Below are 22,200 nucleotides of genomic sequence, written 5' to 3' on the forward strand. Positions count from 1 at the left end.
AAGTATCAGGTTCTGTAAGTCTTTTAGACCTTTCCAGTTAGATAAAAACAAGTAGACACCCACCAGCCACCTGACTCATACCAGCTCAGCCACCAATAGAACACTCACTGAAATATTCTCCCAACATTCTCTGAGCTGCTGATGCATAAACCATTTACCAACATTCCATTCTCACTACTTGTGGCCAGCGGTACGAGCACAGGCGACACATTATGCATGCCTTCTTTAAGTGCCAAGGACAATAAAGGCCAATGCGTTCTACATGATAAAATAGGGCCGTTTTTGCAGGCTAACAATACTTTTATTTTCAGTGATGTTGTGGCAACAAAAATCATCAAAAACGAAAGGTTACTATCAGCAATTACAATCTTCTGAGGGCCCTAACGTTTCTTAGCTATGGGCATGTTCACATACATTAAGGCCCTTTCTAAAATAACTAAATATTTGTGTAAAATTCCAAAGGATGTTTAAGACAATCACATATGTTGCAAGTTCCATAAACATGGCAAGTATCTTTTATTCCACATGTAGCACCTACAGCAAAAGTCAGCATAAAACTTTTTTCTCCAATTTACTCAAATACTTCCTGCTTCGACTTGCAGCACATGAATGGCTATACTTACATCAAATATAAGAACTTTCTTCACTACCCCAAACTTTTCGCATTCAGTTCGAAGATCTTCACGAATCTCATTCAATACTAATGGATCCTCCTGAAGATAGAGAAGGAGAATATACAATTATTATTATAAAGTGATGATAGTCAAGCATTTTTACTGAGGTATTTATAGGGGTCGTGAATGGGGTGTAGGGAACTTTATAAACAACTGACTTCACGTGATCTCTCCGATTGATACAATCTTCCTTAAATCAGCTACTGAAAAAGCTCACGGCACGATCTTGATATCTTTAAACAGACAACTGGGGACATTAGCACGACATCATGGCAGTCTCCTTCAAAGTATCATGGGCACCAGAAGTGAGATATCAGGAACATAGTATATACTGACCCAAATAAATCACTTGTCCATACCTTCTTTCAATAACATTTGTTACAATGCAAAAAAGAAAAAAGCCTAAATGAATGGTAGAACTGCCATGAAAACAGCACAAGGGGGTGGGGCAAAGCAGAGCAGAACACCAGGCAGGATGGTCGTTTTCGTACAACGGTCTGAGGCGGTGTAATGGTACAACAGGACTGTCTCCTTGAAATATTCACACCCATAGCGGCTTGACGTAATAGGAAGACACCCAGTGAAACTTGAGCAGAGAGACATTTGCACAGGAGGCTGATGACCATCAGGCTAACTGGGGAGGTGCTGGTGCGGAAATTAGAGGAGGAGGGAGCTGGTTTAACCAGTCAACCAGGAAAGTGACAAGCATCCACTCCTCTAGGGTACCAAGAAAGAGCCGGGAGGGGTGTGGGGGGGGGGGGGGGGGGGGAATGGGCCAACTCTGAGCATGGGGTACTGGAGACTTGTCTGGGTAATCCACAAATGAAGTGGGTCGGAGCTGGGCCACCGGTGAATCACAGCAAATGGCACCCCTGGCTCAGGATTTAACACCTGCGGATGGTAGCGGGCAGAAGAATCACAGGATATTGTACGAGCATGGGGAGAAGGAATAACGGTATCTAGGCACAATGGATGAGCAAAAGGGACACAACACCAAAGCTGCCATTAACAGCATAACCATAACCTGTTTACTGTATAGCAAGGAGATTTCTGGAGACACAAGTTACACAACCAGCAGAACAGAGGCACCACAATATAGGAGAACCCTTAACAGTGCAGAGAAGTTGGCCAGTCAAAATGGTCCCAGTGTTTTTTCTTTCGTAAGGTCCTTCTTGAGAATTACTCTGCGTGCCAAACCAGGTCTGGTCCCTTTGTTCGTTTGGTCTTTGGCGGGATTCACGGGTGAAGCCCACCTCTAGCTCCAGCGTGTCTGGCAGGGCCGGGGTACTTGCCTCTGGTTATGTGTAACTTGCTTGTTCTCACTGGAGAGTTGCATTTGCTGCATTTTGCAGAGTTGCTTGTATCTTTGCTTCTCACAAGCCTCCCAGTTTGTGGCCCAACAGTGATTTTTTTTACTACAAAACTCTTAATATTGTGCAAGACTTTTGTGCTATCTTCAAGAAGTGCCTCTGCTTTCCTAGACTTTGCTCAACTGACATTGGCTGTCCTGGCTCCCTGTAGACTCTTCTTACCCTCCTACTTTGTGTTGATCTGTCCCTCAATAAGTCAAACATAACTTACTTGGATAGCTGGGAAAGGGTTAACCTATATTTCATTGGGGGGGATTGTTAAGTACTTACTTGTTTGTGGAAACTTGTTAACAATTGTTTCCTTCCCTAACCTTTCCCTTTTTTTCCACAAATTCCAGTATTGCATTTAAGAGTAAAGTGATATATTAATGTCCACAGTGTCTTAGCTATTGAAGTCACCTCATGGTGTAGGAAGTGTGTGTGTGACATCCCAAAAGGGCATCTACTTAACTGAAACTGAGGGAGTGCATTTTTGAAGTGTATATGATTGTGGCCAATTGCCCCCCTTTTAAAGGAAGCTTCTTTTAAAACTGACTGTTAAATTAATAAATAATCATTTTAATCAAGAAGCCTTGAGTATAAGTGTTACTTGAATACCGGTCACTGTGAATCTCTATGTTACAACCATACAGCTCATGTGGCTGCTCAGTCACTCTACCAACTTGTGTAGTACAGGCCTATACCAAAGGTTGGGTGACCTATTGCCCAGAGGACAAGGCTGGTGTAGTCTCCCACTGGGTTACTACATACAATCTTGCCCAACACTGGGACTCAGAATAGATTAGGCGAAAAAATAAAGATTGATCTTAAACAGGTCCTGGAGCTGGCGCAACAAACATGATATAAGAATGAAAGACATTCATAGGGGACAAAACCAAAGAGAGAAAGAAAGAGAGAAAGAGGGACAAAGAGAAAGAGGGAGAAAGATGGACAAAGAGAAAGAGGGACAAAGAGAAAGAGGGACAAAGAGAAAGAGGGAGAAAGAGAAAGAGGGAGAAAGAGAAAGAGGGAGAAAGAGAAAGAGCGGGAGAGTGGGAGGGAGAGAGAGAGAGCGAGAGAATTCATGTTAAGGCGCTCAGAGAGGGAGCCGAAGGAACAGATATTTAGGGAATGCATAGAAGAGCTGGTCAAAAAATCTCTAAGACTTGAGAGAGAATCCACTGGGGTACAATAGGGTTCACTCACTGGAAACCACCAATCAGAAATGTCTCCAAGTGCCAAGGTAAAAGGAGGACATGAGACATGGTAGCAAACAACAATCTAAAGGAGATGATCAATGTCAGAAGATAGCATCAATGAAACATGATCCAACTATATACTTGGAATGTTAATGGGCTAAATTGACCAGCGAAGAGGGCGGTTGTCATCACGGAACTACATGGAGGAGCCCCGGATCTGGTGTGCCTTCAAGAGACATCTGGCAAAAGAAGATACTGTGAGGGGTCAGAAATTTGAGGTGGACAACTTTGTGGAGATTTTTCAAAAGATGCCATTTTATTAAACTCAAAAGGGTTTGAGAAATGCCCTGCTACCCCCCAGCCTAACGTGTTTTGCATACCTTTAAATAAGCTAAAGAAACCACAAACAAAATGATTCTGTCCCCGTTAGGAAGAATTTTAATTTCTGTGCCAATTCCCTTTAACCTTAGAGACCCCCCCCAGCTTTTTTGCTGGACTCAGGAGTTAAAATGAAAAAGCCCTGAGCGAGTGGGACTTTTTTCTCACTCGTGTTTTTTCGGACTAGGATTTTTGTGTTCTTCAATGTTTAATGGAGTCTGGTAAACTCCATAGGCATCTGCTTTTGCATTGTGACACACAGCACCTTTTGTGCAGTGCTGCCGAGAAGTGCCTTGGACGTCTCAATGTTAAAAGGGATAGTGCGCACAAAAAATGTTATTGCCTTAAAAGATGAGCAATAATCAAAAACATATACTAAACATCTTTTTAAAGAAAGTTCCTATGTAAAATGTTGAGCAAATAAGGCTCAAACCCAATAATTTCAAGCACTAGGAGGCATCCATTTTGTGAAATGGATGAGCCTCCTGTGCTTGTGTTAATCTCTGTTCTCGCGGCACTAATTAATCAAAATCCACCTGCTGGTAGATTTTATCACAGCAGCTTTTGCTTCATTATTGCCTGAGAGCAGAGAATGCAGGCAGGAAGGCTGCTGCCGGTAAGTGCTTTTATAAATTCAACGTTATTGTATTTATGATTGCCGTGGTTGGAAAACCACGGAAATCCTAAATACAACGTTGTATTTATAATAGCAGTGGCTTTCGCTTCGAGTCTCATGGGCTCCACCGGCCCGTGGGAGCCTGTGAGACTCAAAACGAAAGCCAGCATAATCATAAATATAATGCAGTTGCATTTATAATGGCAGTGGTTTTCTTTTTAAGTCAGAGAAACTTAAAAAGAAAACCACAGCATTTATAAATACAACAATGCTGTGGTTTCCTAAGAAATAGAAAATAAGAACTTACCGGCAGCAGACCTTCCTGCCTGCATTCTCTGCTCTCCAGCACTAATGAAGCAAAAGTTGCTGTAGTAAAAGCTACCAGCAGGTGGCTTTTGCTACATTACTGCTGCAAGGCTCATTCATTTCACAAAATGGATGCCTCCTATTGCTTGAAATCATTGGGTTTGAGCCTTATTTGCTCAAAATTTTACATAGGAACTTTCTTTAAAAAGAGGTTTAGTATATGTTTTTGATTATTGCCCATCTTTTAAGACTAACATTTTTCAGCGCATTATCCCTTTAACTACATTTTTTTGGGTGAACAACTGTTCCCAAGAATAGTAAGATTACCCCTGTCTTATTTATCTCCTTACCTTTTCTTGTTTGGGTCCAACATACCCCACACTATGTGGAGTGCTGGGGGGTTACATAGTAACTCCTTTATCACACTCCTACTGTTCCTCCTCCTCCTCCTCATGTAACATTCTGTTACACGCAATCACTTTAATGGTTGGTGGCAATGGTTTCTTTTTTACTACCTTGTGCCATGTATCTGCAGGCTGATACCTCAGCTGCAGTAGCGCACCCAAGGGTGACCATTTTCCCAGAATGACCCCTGTCTTTTTTCACCATTTCTGGTAAGTTACGTTTCTTCTGGGCTTTTACTCTGTTTGAATTGGGTTTGAGTGCTTAGTGTGTTTTGACTTTGGCGGGCTTCAGCCCTGAGTCCCGCCCAGGCTCCAGTGCGTCTGGAAAGGCAGGAAGTGAGGGAGGGACCCAAAATGTCCCTGTCGTTTGTCTCTAGGTGTGCCTGAGTGAAACCAGTTCCGATTGGCCAGCTGGCTGTCATGGAGGGCAGCCACCCTGCTGGGTGATTGACAGCCTAGGGCTGTGAATTAATGGGACCTTGCTTAAGAGATGAGGTTTTTGGGACTAGAGGCAGAGTCGACCACTGGAAGACAACATCCGACGAAAAAGACATGAAGAGACGCCAGCAGCAACCTCTTGGACCGCAAAGTGCCTGGTGAAGCCCTGCAGCTGTGCGGACCCCATTTACGTTTCGACCTGTACGGGACAACTTCCTCCCTTAATCTGGTGGGTCCAACCAGCCTCCAGACCAACCCCCTTTTGGCGCAACACCCGACTTGCTGTGAATTTCCAAGGCTGAAGAATCCCAATACCAGGGACCCCTGACCATCTTCGAGTGCATTGTCTTCCGAAGTGTGATTTTGATCAAAACTTTGTGGGCATCCAGAGGATCCTACAGAAGCAGGAAATCTTCATTCGGAGTCCCCTCACCAGAGTCCAGGACCGAGGGATCAAGCAACTTCTAACCAGAGCTTTTCGTTCTTCTTTGGCACTGAGAAAAAGGCACCAAAAGAAAAAAAGAGCTGCTGAATTAAGGAGAATCCATTGCTGCCGAGTCCCTCTCTTGGGTGCTGCGGCAGGGCGCCGCCAGACATCCTCCCTTTCGTCACCACGACCAAGGACAAGGAACAAGGGTCTGCTGCACTGCAACCAGAAGGCATCCAGCTGGAACAAATTCTTCAGTTCACAAGTACTGTGGGGTCTGGGGGTACATCAACCTTTTGCCATTTGTAGCGCTTCCTACCTGGGGAAGTGCTATTTTACCCTCTTTAGAGTGGACCTCAACTCACTTGCACTGGCCTTCCAACTTGTGCTTCTTCAAGGTTGTTAGGCAGAATTGTACTCAAGGTTACTTGGTAAAACACTTATTAATTTATTACACAGTCATTTAGAAAACATACACTAGAAGGAGGCAACTTAATATCATACACAAACACTTCAGTACCAAACCAATAAGTTTGAGTAAATTAGGCTCCCCTGAAATAGAAGCAAAATGACATTTCAGTCACTTTAAATAGGATTACAAAGGCACAAGTTAATAAATAGATCACAAATACTTTCTTAGGCAGTGTAAATAGTTTTAGTTCACTAGAGGACTCGATTCAGTTCAATAGGCCTAGACCAAAGTCAATGGGCTAGTGTCTTGGATAGGGAAGAGCAATTTTTGTAGTAAACGGTAAAGTCTTTGCCAAAGTTCTCAGAAGTAGTTTGTACAAAAAATAATCATATGTTGGGTCGCAAGCTGATTAGGCCTGCAAGTTGGGAAAGTCATGAACTTTCACCGCAAGAGGTAAGTTCTCTCAATCGGGTTGGCACAGTACCTTAATATGAAGAAAAGATGCAGCTGAAGATGTTGGTTCCTGGCAGTTCCTGCAGATCTCACGGTTCCTGAGCCTCAGGCGTGGGGACAAGAGGGAGGGCGTCGGGGGACTCCTGCACTGCACAGGGACTGGTCAAACAAGCTGGCAAATGAAAGATCTTTGGTTCGAGTTGCTGTAGTCAAGCACACAAGCTGGTGTCCTAACCAGCTCCGAGAATGGTATCCAGGTGGCTCATGAGTTGATTGGTCCCACCAACTCAAAGGGAGAAGTCGTCCATGAAGGGGCTTCTCTGTCAAGATGAACTTGGCAATTCCGACCTGCAACGGGGCTTCACCGGGCAAACCAACGGTCCCGGAGTTGCAGCAGCCTTCCTCTTCCAGCTCGTCTTCGGTTTTTTCGTTCAGGTGGTCGACTCTGCCTTCCAAGCCAAGAGACTCGCCTTTTAAACAGTTTTCTCCTTTTAATTCCAGCCTAGCTGCCACTCACCCAGCAGGGTGGCTGTCCTTGCCGGACAGTCAGCCAGCCAATCATGCCAGAGTGCATTTGGGTCTCCTGGGAGACCAAGCACAGGGAGTTTCGGGCACCTCCCTCACTTCCTGCCCACTCCAGGCACTCATGTGCCAGAGGCGGTCTTCAGTCCTGAAGCACGCCAAAGGCGTAACAACAAAGGGACCAAACCTGGTTTGGCATGCAGAGACAAATTCTAGAAGGACCTTTCCAAAAAGAAACGGCAAAAAAAGAAGACTGGGACCTGTTTAAACAAAGGGGTTTAAGGCGCCATCTCGAAAAACATGGCTCCCGCGATTTTTAGCTACGGGTGTTCATGGTTGGAAAAAATAATGGTACTTTGTTGTAAAACCACTGCCACCAGCCATTTCGATAGGAAAGGGTAGCATTTGACTGCTACATGAGTTTCTAGACACAGGGATACTAGGTAACCCCTCCAGCACTCTATAGAACGATAGTGTGTGTGCTGGGTCTAGGAATTAAAAAGACTAGTAAAGTCAATTTAACCTTACATTCTCTGGGAAACAGTAGTTTATCCCAGAGAAGGTATTTGAACCTTTTGGAAGTCTAAAAAGACATCCCTGTGTCACTGCACTGAGGGTGCTGTGAAAAGATTATGCTCATGAAATGATGATGCCTATGGAGTTATCTAAAACTTCATAATCAAAGAACACAAGAGTAAAACACATCAAAATACACGAAAGAGTGGGCAAAAGGGCTCACACTCTTTCCAGGTAAAAAATGCAAGTGCTCAAAATCCAGCAAAGTTGCTGGGGGTCTCTAAGGTGAAGGCAATTAGCACATTCATGAGAATTCTCCCTAACAAAAAGGTGACTCCTCTCGAGGTGCTGTGATTTTCTATTTGAACTACTAGTTAAGAACATTTTCTAAGAAGAGAGCATCATAACTTTGAACTGGCACATTCACTTTGGCTGTCTTGGCTCTCCATAAAGGCCCCCTTCTGAAACTATTGGCTTTGGCAGTGCTTGTCCCCTTACAGGTTTTAATTGTTGAACACTATTATTGCTTTGATAAAAGACTGCCTGTATCCCTCTGGGAGAATCTGTTTTTATAGGTGTCCAGTTAAAATGTCGAATGAATAATTTCGAATGCATTAATATCGAGAAAAAAAATGTTGAAACATTTTTTGGGGAATATTTATTTTTTTATTTTATGTTTTTTTGGGGTTTGGCTAGTAAAAAAATGGTTATAAAAAAGGGGGGTTGGGGGAACCCCCCCCCCCCATTAAAAAAAAACTTTTTTATTCTAAATTATTAAATTCGAAAATGTCACTATAAACCGTTTTTATAGAATACCAATATGTTCTGATCTAACCATAACATTCCCCCCTTCCCCCCCTTATAACTCAATACAGCAAAGGTGATACAAATAAGTGTTATTGCTGACCACAAATGACATCACTCAAGAATGATGGAAAATGTATAACCCATGAAAGAATTACTCACCTGCTTTAAAGTTCACTTATTGAATTGAATCCTCACTTGGGATTAATGTTATAATCAGTTGCTACTTTTAAAAGTATGCTTTAAATATCTTTGTGTGTATATAAATACACACTTGAAGTTATAATATAAATATGTAAGTGTTACTTCGATACTTGTACTTCCTGATTTCAAGTGTACAGCTCTACAGCTCATATTACCCCACTAAAGATGAGCCTGACTGCTCAGTCACACTACCAACTTGGGTAGTACAGGCCTATACTAAAAGGTGGGTTACCCAATACCAAGAGATAGGTCTTCTGCAGTCCCACACCAGTTGGACTGCATCAATTCTTACCCAACAGTGCCGCACACTTATGGATACAATAAACTCAAAGTAATACATAACCGTTTAAACATAACAAAGATTAATACTGGTCTGTAAAACCTGGTAATTATTCCACCTTGCAATCAGGATGAATTCCAATTCCCCAGATTCAATCAGGATCTCAGTCAATAGTTCAAAAGGAAGAAAATCTGGTATTACAAAGTTCAAATAAAGTTCCTCTTCTGTAATCAGTCTACCCCTTGTTATTAACCAACAAATAATTTGTCTCTCAACTGATAGAGAGTTCCCACAACTACTTCTTGGCAACAGGCAGTTATAATTCTGCAGTGTTCAAATGTCAACAAAAAGACTTCAGTCAGGATGATTCTGTAATATTTCACAATGCACTCTAATCAGTAATTACTTATTTGCAACAAAAAGGTGTACTTCCACAGGATGCGATAAGCCTGGTCGATCTTCTTCGCTTCCTGCAGCCCCGCACTCTGATGAGGGGGTCTGGGCGAGTTGGATCGGATCTCTGGAGTGTCCTTGTGGGCTCAGTCAAGAGTTGGACAGATTCGGCCTTTCCATGACAATGCACTCAAAATGGGCAGCAGGTATCCTGGTATTGTGATTCTGCAGCTCTGTAAACTATGACCTTGGGAGATGGCTCAATTCTAAGTTAGTCTTGGGACTGGTTGTTCCCAACAGACAAAGTGAAAGAGTAGTCCTCTTTGGAGCTCCTCCGACGCACAGAAAACGGGGTCATGACAGCAGTGGTCGTTTCACGGTGTTGCCAAGTGTCTGCAGGCGTCTCTGGTCGACGTCGTCTTTGGTTACTTCAGCTTCCAGTGGACGACTTGCTTTTCACTTCAGAAGCCTCACCTTTTATACAGTTCGAAAACACACTCCTCTATAATCTCTCGGCATTTTACAGAAAGGGGTGTTTGGCTGTCCAATCAGGACAGCCAGACCCCCTGTGGGAGCTGGTCCGATCCTATCCAGGCACTCTGGCAGACAAAGGACAAGGGGGTGGAAAGCTCCCCCCCCCCTTTAGCTGCCTGCCCAGACACTCTAGAGCATAGGCGCGGACACCCAAGGGTTCCAGCCAAAGGCAAAATACACACATACTGGCCTCCCCCTCCCAGAATGGTAGAAGGGCCAACAAAGAACAACCACGCTAGTAATGGAGAAAAAAGAAGGGAGCAAAGTTAATAATTTGGTGCCCCTATTGTGCACCACCGAGGCCATGGACATAGTCTGCAGTACAATTACACAATAGTTGGTAGCACACGTGCACTGCCACCAGTCATAACTAGGAGATTGTCTATGTGACTAAAAAGTCACAGGAGGAAGGGCACCAGGGGACGCACAGGCAATGGCTGCCTGAGTGCGTAGCTCCCGCTGTGGCCGGGCTTTGGCAAGTGATTGAGCCCCCCCCCAGCCCCCACGGCGGGCCCACTCCAACGATTCCGCCGGGCGCCCCCCCGAGCACCTCCTGGGCGAAGGAGCGGCCTTCGAGGCCCCCGGGAGACGGAGGATCCGGACCCGGGACTCCCCGCACCGGGTGAGGAGCGCGGCTTGGAAGGCCGCGGAGCAGGAGGAGAGGCGGACCCTTCCCGCGGCCTGGCAGGCCCATAGCCCGCCCCCCCCCCCCCTCGACTACCACTCTCAGCGCGCTTCTCCCCGGCCCGGCAAGACACGTCCAGGGGACTCGCCCCCGAAGAGAAGACGGCGGGACCCACCCGGAGTCCGGGGGCCCAAGGCGGGCTCTGGGGACCGGCGCCTCCCCCCCTGCCCACGAGGAGTGATTGAGGCGGAAGGCGCGGGTCGGGGTGGGAGGCCCCCCCTCCCCCCTGGATCTTCGAACGCGGGCTGCCACAGCCCAACGGCAGAGGTGAGGCAGCAGAGCCGGGGGAGGCCCGGGGACCGCTCCCCGAGGGCGTGCAGACCCCCGGAGCGCGCCGGAGGTACGGGCCGCCACACCCCCCACCCCCCCAACACAATAGCACCAACGGACAGGGGGTCACTTGGGTGTGAGGCCCCCGCTGGTCGCAGGTGGGGCGTGTGCCCGCCCGGGGGTGACCCTCCACCCCCACCCCCAGGAGGGGGAATCAAAAGGAAAGAGGGGAGAGGGGGGGGGGAGGAGGAAAAAAAAATAAGAGAAGAGAGAAGAAAGGAACAAAATAAAAGGAAGCGGACAAACAGCTAGGCCACCACTGGTTCTAGATCGCCCTTCCCCCCCCTGCTGATTCAAAGAAATCCACGATACTAGCCCTACGGCTACAGGGCTCCCGACGTCCCTCCAAGGGGTACCCAGCAAAGGCCCCGACCCCCCACGAGGAGTTTGGACGGGGTGTGAGGCCCCCGCCAGGTGACGGTGGGGCGTGTGCCCGCCCCTCCCCCCTACAACGTGCAACGTTCTACAACCCCAGCTGGTGCCGGCCCGGGACGGGTCTGCCCTGGTGGGCGGTCCCTCGGTCTCGGGGGCCCCCCCGCAGACGTCCCCAGGAGAACGGCCTCACCCCCCCGCCAGGGACATTGAGGCCAAGACAGTGGACTACGGGAAGACACCCGATGAGCTGGCGGGAGTCCCTGCAGCAATATCGCTTCCAGGAGGGCAAAAAAGGCGACAAAGGTACAAGTCGGAAAAGAACCATGGCCCAGTCGGAAGACTCAGCCCCTTCCTCCTCAGCCATGGAAAGGGGCTTCGCCTCAATCTTACAAGAAATCAGAGACATGCGCACTGATATTGCACAGAAGTTTGAAAAAATTGACCAAAGGGTGGAAAATATCGAAGACAGATTGCACCAGGTCCAGATGCAGCAAACAACCTCGGCACCCCAAGAGATTCAACTCAACATGAGGCTAGAAGCCCTCGAAAAGAGGGACGAGGAGAGAGCCCGCCAGATGGACGATTTCGAAAATAGGGAGAGGAGGAACAACCTCAGGATTTTCGGGGTGCCCGAAATGGAGGGGGAAAAGGAGAGGGACGTCAACAGAGCGGTGCGGGACATCATTACTCTCCTGTTTGCGGAGGAGAGGACTACAGAGCCTACGTTCGACAGAGTGCACAGGGCGGGGGCAGAGCGGGGGGCCCCCGTTCGATCTTGGCCCGGTTCCACTACTACTCGGAAAAGACTAAAGTGCTGGAGGAGGCCAGGAAGGCCCGAGAAATCACCTATAATAATGCCCAGATTTCCATATACCAGGACCTCTCCGCATACACATTGGCTAAGCGGAGAATGTGCCGCCCCCTCACGCAGCTGCTAAAGGATAAAGGGATACGCTACAGATGGGGCTATCCCTTCTCCCTGACATTCGAATACATGGGCCAAAGATCGACCCTGATTACAGAAGAAGACATCCGTGGTGCGATCCAGGAATACGTGGTGGACACGAACCCCCGGAGGGGCCCATCAGGCCCAGGGAGGAGGCGGACCCGGTGACCCCAGCCCGTCGAGGGACAGGAGAAAGAGAACCGGGACGCGTAAATTCAGGAAAATGAACACCCCATCGCCAGCAAAAGAAGGCGGGCGGAACGATTCCGAGGACTGAGAACGGACTCGAACTGTTATGATCTAAAATGGCATTCGGAGGAGTCGGAGGTTTACTCTTTAATTGCATCCCCACGAACAGCAAGTATATGGGTCTCATAAAAAGGAATGCAGCCGTGGGAGGGTTGGGGGGGCTCAAGAGGATCAGCTTCATGGGCGATTAGCCTGGCCGCAGGGGGCAGGCTGGTGGTTCGGCCAAAAGCCAGTGCTGGCAGAACTATTTGGCTGGACGCCGGGGAGGGGGGGTACACGAAAGTTGAGGGGGTTCAGTTGAGTTGGGGTTGGGGGGCAGTTGGGGTTTCGTTTCATGTCCGCCGGGGTAGGAAGGGTGGGGGGAAGAGGGGAGTTCAGAGCACAATTCAAGGAGCATCCGGGAATGAGCATTACTGAGTCGTTGATCGTGAGGGAAGATTACTTAAATTATGGCTGAGGGTCTGCCTGCCCTGGGAGTGGGCTCCCTCAATGTTCGGGGCTTAAATTCTCCCACGAAAAGATCCCTGGTTAGTAGGGCGTTCCGAAGAGCCAAGCTCGACATCCTCTTCTTGCAAGAGACCCATTGGCCTCTGGGGAAGGAACCCAAATTGCGGGGTGGTGGGATTGGGGAGGTCTTCAGCGCTTCCCACAAGGGAAAGAAACGAGGAGTGGCTATACTACTAGCTAGAGGAGTCAACTTCGAAAAAGAAACCATATTGAAAGACCCGGGGGGCCGGTACCTGCTAGTCCGGGGAGCCCTGCAGGGGGCCCCACTCACCCTGGCGGTCATCTATGGTCCAAACGAAGGCCAAGCTCAGTTCTGGGAGGAGATGAGGGATAAACTAAAGCTTTTTGTTCACGGCACGGTGGTGGTGGGTGGGGATTTTAATATGGTCCTGGACCCAATCCGGGACAGGAAAAGAACAGGCCCCCAGATCCCCAGGGCAGCAGATGAAATCATGGCCCGAACTTTCCAGAGGGTCAATTCGGAATTAGGCTTGGTAGACACGATCCCAACCCCCAGATCCGAGACCCCCTCCTTAACGTACTATTCAGCAATCCACACATCGTTTTCCAGAATAGATTACATCTTGGTGGACGAATCCCTGTTCTCATCTATATCTGGCTACAGGGTTGAGCCGGTCCCCTGGTCTGACCACGACCTAATCAGGATTACGATAGCGAGGGAAGGGCTGAGTGACCGCGGGGGGAGATGGAAGTGCAATGACTTTCTACTAAAAGATGAGGTACTAGCGCAGGAGATACTAGAGGCCATCACCGAATTCTTTGAGTTTAACGACAATGGGGAGATAGGACTACACACCCTTTGGGACGCCTTCAAGGCCACCTTGCGAGGAGTCCTGATCAAAATAGGAGCCCGGGAGAAGAGGGTAAGGGCCGTCCAGGAAAGGCGCCTGAGGGAGAAAATTGCCCAATTTCAACCAGGGGGCTCCCCTGCAGAGCCCTTAGAGCGTGACAGGATGGCCGCCCTGGCCGATTACAGGCTCCAGTTGAAGGAACTGCTCCTCCAAAAAACCGAAAGAAGTCTCCAGCTGGTCAGACAGAGGTACTATGAGAAGGGGGACAGGGCGGACAGGATCTTAGCCTGGAAGCTGCGAGAGGTCCAGAGAAGTAAAATGGTGAGAGCAGTTAAAAATGAGGAGGGGAAATTAGGCCATGATGCATCCCACATAGAGGCATTCCGCAGATATTATGAAAAACTATACTCGTCCGAATATAATGGGGATGAGGAGGAAATCTAGGGGTTTCTAGATTCTATACAGATCCCAGCCCTTTCCAGGGAAATGGCGGCGGGGTTGGAGGGCCCGGTGACCGAGGATGAGGTGGAGCGAGTGATTAGCGGCATGAAGGGGGGTACCTCACCGGGTGAGGATGGCTACTCAGTAGCCTTCTACAAAAGGTTCTGTTCTACCCTGGCTCCGTATCTGGTAAAGGTGTTCAACGCAGTGCTGGAGGCAGGGTCTCTCCCGGACTCCATGATGGAGGCGATCATAGTGGTGCTCCCCAAGGACGGTAGGGACCCCTCGGAGTGTACCTCCTACCGCCCAATCTCTTTGTTGAATACTGACGTGAAGATCCTGACCAAGGTGATTGGGAGGCAGATAGAGGGGGTCCTGCCGAAACTAGTCCACGGAGACCAAGTGGGTTTCATAGGGGGTCGTCGGGGCTCAGACAACATTCGAAAAACTATAGATTTGATCCACCATGCACAGATGGCGGATCTTGACCCGAGCGTCCTATCCTTGGACTCGGAAAAGGCGTTCGACAGGGTCGAATGGAGATTTATGGCACTCACCCTCCAGAGAATGGGCTTTGGGCCACAGATCCGGGACTGGGTGGCTGCACTATACAGGGCCCCGAAGGCTAGGGTTCAGGTGAACGGCAGGCTATCGGATCCGTTCTCCCTCTCGCGGGGACCCAGGCAGGGATGTCCGCTTTCCCCCCCTAATTTACGTTCTTGCAATGGACCCCCTGGCCATCGCAGTCAGAGCTCAGAGATATCAAGGGGATCAAGAGAGGTGAGGTGGAATTTAAGCTATCCCTGTTTGCAGATGATATCCTGGCCTACCTGGTGGACCCGCGGCTCTCGCCCCCCCCCCTCTTGTCTCTGATGGCCACATTTGGGCGCTTCTCAGGGCTCAAAATTAACGCATCCAAATCGGTCCTCCTCCCCATGAGAACACTAGACCCAGGTATGGACTCCCTGGACAGGTTGGAGCGGATAACAGTGGGGAAAACCGCTGATACCTAGGTGTTCTCCTCCCCAGGGACCTTTCCAATCTTGCCCCTATTAATTACGACCCTGTGATGGTGGGGATCACGGCAGACCTGAGGAGATGGGGCTCCATGATCCTGTCCTGGTACGGCCGCATGACGGCAGTCAAGATGAACATTCTTCCACGGTTGTTGTATCTCTTTACCTCTCTTCCCGCGGTCGTCCCTGACCAGACCTTCAGGGTCCTCCAAAACGCGGTCCGTGAGTTTATATGGCAGGGTAGGACACCGAAACTGTCCTGACTTTACCCAGGGAGGAGGGAGGGTTCGGGTTGCCAGATTTCCAACTTTACTATCGCGCCGCCCAGTTACGGGTGCTCCTGGAGCATATGAAAGAGGGGCTGGGCACATACTGGTCCTATCTGGAGGACATGGATACCCATCCACTAAAAGTTCGGGACCTTCTATGGGCCCCGCGAAAATTTATCCCGAACAGACTGAAGTCCCACCCGACATTAGGCGTTCTATGGGCAATCTGGCGGGAGGGCCCCCAGACAGCACACTTAACGTCATGGCCGTCCCCGATGTCCTCTCTATGGAGCCAACCCCTCAAGCTGGGCAGTCGAGGGTTCCGCTGTGCACAGTCCTGGTCCGATTCGGGGATGGAATGGGCAGGGCAGATGTTCAGGGAGGGAGAATTCCTAACATACGAGGAATTGAGGGATGCTCTTGGTCAGGGGTCACTATCCATCTTCGAATATCTCCGCTTGAAGGGCATCCTATGTGACCAGGCCTGGGGCCAAGACTTGAAGAGACAACTGACCCCCTTTGAGAAGTTTCTTGATACAGCGTCTTCCAGGAAGGGGGCGGTTTCAGGGGTGTATAAAATTTTGAACACTGTCAATTTGGGGGAGAGGAGGCGGTTCCGCTCTTTTTGGAACGGGTTGGCAGGGGAAGAGATCTCGGAGGACGCCTGGTCCAGGATCTTTAAAATAGCCTTCCACGGGAATTTATTTACCGTGGATATGGAACATAACTTTAAAATCCTCCAGGGATGGCACAGAGACCCTGCAAAGTTGTCAAAATGTTCCCAGGTGTATCCCCAGCATGCCCAAGGGGTTGCGACCAGGTTGGTTCGAGGGCACACATGTGGTGGCACTGCCCGAAGGTACAGGTATATTGGGAGGAGGTAAGGGGCTGGATCGCTGAAATCGCGGAGGAAGTGCTCCCTCAGAACCCTCTGACCATGCTGCTGGGCCTCCCCCCAGAGGACACGGACACATTGAGGTACCCTAGAATGTGGGAAACAATGCTACGAGCGGGAAGGGTTGCCCTCGCCCAAAAGTGGAAGAGCCCAGAAACTCCTTCCAAGGTGGAATGGCTACAGAAGGTCAAAAACATGTTCTTGATGGACAAACTGACGGCAATGGTGAACAATGACTCGGCCTCCTTTGAAGCGAACTGGTACGGGGTGCAACAGATTTGGGGATGGGATGTCCATTGATCCGTATCGTGGAACTGGGAATGGTGTGGGTGCCCAGGGCCCGGGAACCGGCAGACGGAAAACGGCCAAACTAGAAGTCAACGCTCATGCTCGCTTCCAAGCTCTGGATTAAGAAAGCTCGTTTTTCAAAGCCCCGATGTGGTTTTTTTTTTCTTTTTTCCCCAGGGGGGTGGGATTGCATTGGGGTGGTGGGGGTGGGAGGGCGGAGGCCCTCGGGCCTGTCACTTGATTTCATGTGAATGCGTTTGGTGCCCCAAAGTTTGTTTATGAAAATGTTAATAAAACCAAAGTTTAAAAAAAAAATAAAAAATAAAAAGTCACAGGAGCAGAGAGAAGGGGGATACTAGCTAATCCGTTGGCACTCCACAGAGGGTGGTGTGCGCCAATCTCTCAGAACATAATGTTTTGGGAGAGATACTAAGTATTCCTCTATCCTCAAGAACAGTAGTTACTTGAGGATATATAAGGAACAAGTTACTTACCTGTAACTGTTCTCCGGCATGGAGCCACATGCTTATGAATATTCCCCGTCAGGCCGGGAATCCTCGGTATAGAAAAAAATCAGTATCAGTTTTGTTTCTGATCTGTCTTTCTTGGTAGTAACCAATCACTGGTCTCTGCGTCATACTGACCACAGCCAATGACTGCCCTCTCCCTAAGCCCCGCCTCTGGCAGCCATCCTCAGATTTGGTAGCACGTAAAGTGGCAGTATGACCAAGTGAAGAACCGCAGAGGGGTAGGCGGGAGGGTTCGCATGTGAATCCATGCCAGACCCATGCTGGAGAACAGTTACAGGTAAGTAAGGAACAAGTTACTTACCTGTAACTGTTGTTCTCCAGCATGGGTCTGGCATGGATTCACATGCTCATGAATATTCCCCGTCGTCAGGCTGGGAATCCTCGGTAAAGAAAAAACCAGTATCAGTTTCGTTTCTGATCTGTCTTTCGTAGTAATAACCAATCACTGGTCTCTGCGTCATACTGACCACAGCCAATGACTGCCCTCTACCTAAGCACCGCCTCTGGCAGCCATCTTCAGATTTGGAAGCACGTGAAGTGGCAGTATGACCAAGTGAAGAGCCGCAGAGGGGTAGGCGGGAGGGTTCGCATGTGAATCCATGCCAGACCCATGCTGGAGAACAACAGTTACAGGTAAGTAACTTGTTCCTTCTCCAGCATGGGGTCTGGCATGGATTCACATGCTCATGAATAAAGAATATATAGCAGTACACACATGCACAACCACGGGAGGTGGCAAAGGCTCAACATTAAGCATCACATCAACTCAACATTAAGCATCTTACCTCCTCACCAGGCTCACCTCAGGCGAACAGGTTGCGCAGCACTGCTTGGCCGACCCTGGACTCCTCCCTGGAATCCCGGTCGACGCAGTAGAATTTCGTGAAGGTGTGCGTCGACCTCCACGTAGCAGCCCTGCATATGTCCAGCAGGGGCACACCAGATAGGAACACCGTGGTAGCTGCGATCGCTCTGGTGGAATGGGCTCTCGGACGGCCAGGCAGCGGTCGGTTTGCCAACCGGTGACAGCACATGATACAGCCGGAGAGCCATCTGGAGATGGAAGCCTTCGAGAGAGCCTTCCCCTGATTGACAGGTCCAAAGTTCACAAAGAGTTGTGACGTCTTCCGAAAACCCTTCGTGCGGTCCACGTAGAACTTCAGCGCTCTAGCTACATCCAGCGAGTGCAAAGTCCTCTCAGCCAGCGATGAAGGCGACGGGAAGAACACAGGTAACACCAAGGGTTCGTTGAGATGGAAGTCCGACGGTACCTTGGGCATGAAGGAGGGGTGCGTCCTGAGCACTACCCTCGTGTCGTGGAAAGTCAAGTACGGGGCCTTGCAGGAAAGGGCCTGGATCTCTCCCATTCGTCGTGCGGAGGTGATGGCCACAAGAAAAGCTGTTTTCCACGATAGAAACTTCAACGGGGCCGAGTGCAGAGGCTCGAACGGAGGTCCCATGAGCTTGGTCAGCACCACGTTGAGCTCCCACGCCAGGGCCGGAGCCTTCACCGGCAGGAACGATCTGAACAGTCCCTTCATGAACTCTTTCACCAGACGATGAGACCACAAGGACGTCCGGCCCGTGGTTCTGGTGTATCGGGAGATCGCAGCAAGATGAATCTTGATGGACGCATGTGCCAGACCAGCTTTGGCCAGCGTCAGCAGGTACGGCAGTACTTGGGGAGCCGTAATCCGTAGAGGGTTAATCTTCTGTGCGTGGCACCAGACAGAGAACCTCTTCCATTTGTGTCCGTAGCATTTAAGAGTCGAGGACGCCCTGGCCTTTGCAAGAACCTCTCTGCAATCGGCCGGTATGTCGTATCCTCCAAACTCTAGTGCTGCAGGAGCCAGGCCTGCAAGTTCAGCGACTTCCAGAAGGTCCGGGAACCATATCTGCCTCGGCCACGCAGGTGCGACGAGGATCATCCTGCACCGTGACCTCTTGAGCTGGTTGACGAGCCGGATTAGCAGAGGCAAGGGAGGGAACGCGTAGAGGAACAGGCCCTCCCAGGGGAACGAGAAAGCATCGCCCATGCTCCTCGTCTGGGGAAACCTGCTGGCGAACCTCCGGCACTTGGTGTTCGTCGCCGTCGCGAACAGGTCGATCTGGGGTGTGCCCCACCGTCGGAAGAGGCGATCCACCAGATCCTGCCGTAGTTCCCACTCGTGGCACGAGCGCAGCTCCCTGCTGAGTGAGTCGGCGATGGTGTTTTTTATCCCTGCCAGATGAAACGGCACCAGAAAAATCCCTTGGGCGACGGTCCAATGCCACAGGTCCTGCGCCTCCTTGGACAGCGCTGGGGACCTGGTTCCGCCCTGTTTCCTGATGTAAAACATGGTGGTGGTGTTGTCGGTGAAGATCCTCACCACCTTGCCCTTGAGGGACGGAAGGAAGGACCTGAGGGCCCAAAACACTGCACGGAGCTCCAGGACGTTGATATGTAGGGAATTCTCCGTCGGGAGCCAGAGTCCCCTTGCGTGCAGATTTTCGGTGTGCGCTCCCCACCCTTCCAGGGAGGCATCCGTGGTCACAGTCTCCTGGTGGGCTGGGGTCTGGAAGTCCATGCCCGCCGTCAGATGCGCGCGGGTGCCCCACCACCGTATCGCTCGTCGGAAACTCTCGTCGAGCTTGATCCTTTCCTCGAAGCTGCCCGTCGTCTGGATCCAGCGCGCATCCAGGAATTCTTGCAACGGGCGCATCCGGAGCCTGCACATGGGAATGAGGTAGATGCAGGAAGACATCATCCCGAGGAGGGACTTGATGGACCTCACTTTGGCCGCGTCGGCCACCAACATCCGTTGCACCCTGCCCAAGATGGTCCTGGTCCTCTCCTCCGACGGGGAGGCCAGAAGGGACACTGTGTCGAGCCTCGCTCCCAGAAACAGTGCGACTTGCGCGGGCACCAGGTGGGATTTGGCGTAGTTCACGGAGAATCCCAGGTCCGTGAGGAGTTGGACGGTCCTTGCCGTGTGGACCACGGCGAGCTCCCTCGTCTTGGCGCGGATGAGCCAGTCGTCCAGGTAGGGGTAGACGTGGATCCCCCTCGCGGCGCAGCTGCGCCGCCACCGGTGCAAGGCACTTGGTGAATACCCTGGGTGCCGACCGTAGTCCGAAGGGAAGGGCTTTGAACTGGTAATGACGCCCTTGGACCACGAATCTGAGGAATTTGCGGTGCCCCTTTAGGATGGGAATGTGGAAGTAGGCATCCTCCAAATCCAATGACGATAGGAAGTCTCCTTCCTCCAGCTGACCCAGGACGTGCTGGAGGGTGACCATCCGGAACTTCTGCGCCTTGATGAACTTGTTCAGACGTCGCAGGTCCAGGATGGGGCGCCATCCTCCCGTCTTCTTCTTCACGAGGAAGTATCTCGAGTAGACTCCGGAGCCCCGAAGCCTCTTTGGGACGAGTTCGATGGCGCCCTTTCTGAGCATCGCCTTTACCTCCAGGAGAAGTTGAGGGACGTGAAGTTCTTTCCTGGCCACGGGGGGGACGCGCGGGCACCTTCTTTGAAACTCGAGCGCGTGGCCCCGGGCCAGGGCGTCCAGCACCCAACGGTCGGTGGAGATGGACTCCCACACGCTGACGAAGCCCGCCAGCCGGCCTCCCACCGGGGTGCTTCGGTGGGGGCCCGACCCCAAGGCCGGTTCAATCCTGCTTGGACGCGGCCTTGCCGCCTTGACCTCCTTGGCGACGACGGCGGGGTCCGCTAGACTTGCCTCGTCCTCTGTAGGCCTCTTGCGACGACGAGCGGGCCGCTTGACGGTAGGAAGCGAAACCGCCGCCGGAACCTTTGGAGGCGCCCTTGCCTCCGCCGCTCCGAAAGGGCGTCCGTCGTTGCAGGACTCCAAGGGCCCGGGCCGTCTCAGTATCCGCCTTGATGGCCTGAAGGGAATCGTCCACTGTCTTCCCAAACAGGTTGTTCCCGTCGAAGGGCATGTCCAGGACTCTGGTCTGGACGTCCAGCCGGAAGTCCGTAGCTTTGAGCCATCCACGACGTCGAAGGCAAACACCGTTGCCCAGCTGGCGGAATCCAGTGTCGGCGATGTCCGTCGCCACGGTGATGGCGTGGTCCGAGGCCACCTCACCTTCCTGCAGGATCTCAAGGGCCTCCGCCCTCTTGTCGTCCGGCAGAAAATCCAGCAGGGGAGCCATCTTGTACCAGAGCTCCCTGTCGTAGCGGGCCACGATAGCCAAGGCGTTGGCCGCTTTAATCGTCGTCGCTGCCGACGAGATGACTCTACGCCCCATAGTATCCAATTTCTTTCCCTCGCCGTCCGGCGGGGAAGTCGATGTGGAGGCCGCACCCCCCCCCGCTTTCTTCCTGGCTGCCGCGGAGACGACGGAGTCCGGGGTAGGCTGCGCCCGGAGGCATAGGGGGGCCGTGTCCGGGACCCGGTACTTTTTCTCGTACCGGTCTCTTCTAGCTGGCGTCGTGGAAGGGTTCTTGAGGAGGGAAAGGCCCTCATCCCAAATGTCGTCCAACAGAGGCACTGCGAGGACCGTCTTCCTCTTGGCCTCGCGCCGCTGATAAAGGAAGCCTTCCTTTTTCTTCTCCTCAGGGCAGAGTTGGAAAAGCTCGGAAGCCCTGGAGATCATGGAGTGGAAAGATCCGATCTCGTCGGGCGGAGAGGCCCTGGTGGGAGGCGACGACGGAAAATCCTCGTCGTATGCCTCGTCGTCCGTACCCGTCGCTGCCGTGTCAGTCCCCGTATCATCCCCTCGGGTGGACGGGGAGGAGGGCTGGAAGGGGCGCGACGGTTGAAAAGGAGGTGGTGGATGGATCCTTCTTTTCTTGGTAGGGGGAACACCAGAAGGTCCCGGTTCTGGATCCCCCGATGGGAGAGGTTCCTCCGTCGGTAACGGTAGCCTCGTCCTTATCTCGGAGCATAGGGACTGTATGGCCAACAAAATGGCCGCCGAGTTGTCTTGCGGCGCTGGCAGAGG

The 22,200-nt window shown here is 51.0% G+C and overlaps 1 protein-coding gene across 1 annotated transcript in view; it reads right to left on the bottom strand.

The window, feature by feature from the left end:
• HTATSF1 (HIV-1 Tat specific factor 1) overlaps positions 1-22,200 on the bottom strand; it is a 456,325-nt gene that overhangs the window by 79,732 nt on the left and 354,393 nt on the right. The window contains exon 7 of the mRNA XM_069612801.1: positions 624-713. Within this exon, the coding sequence (XP_069468902.1) occupies positions 624-713 (90 nt within the window). The remainder of the gene's footprint in view (positions 1-623; positions 714-22,200) is intronic.

This window comes from Ambystoma mexicanum, chromosome 5p (genome assembly GCF_040938575.1).
Source record: "Ambystoma mexicanum isolate Mex_15411 chromosome 5p, UKY_AmexF1_1, whole genome shotgun sequence".
NCBI classification, from domain to species: Eukaryota; Metazoa; Chordata; class Amphibia; order Caudata; family Ambystomatidae; genus Ambystoma; species Ambystoma mexicanum.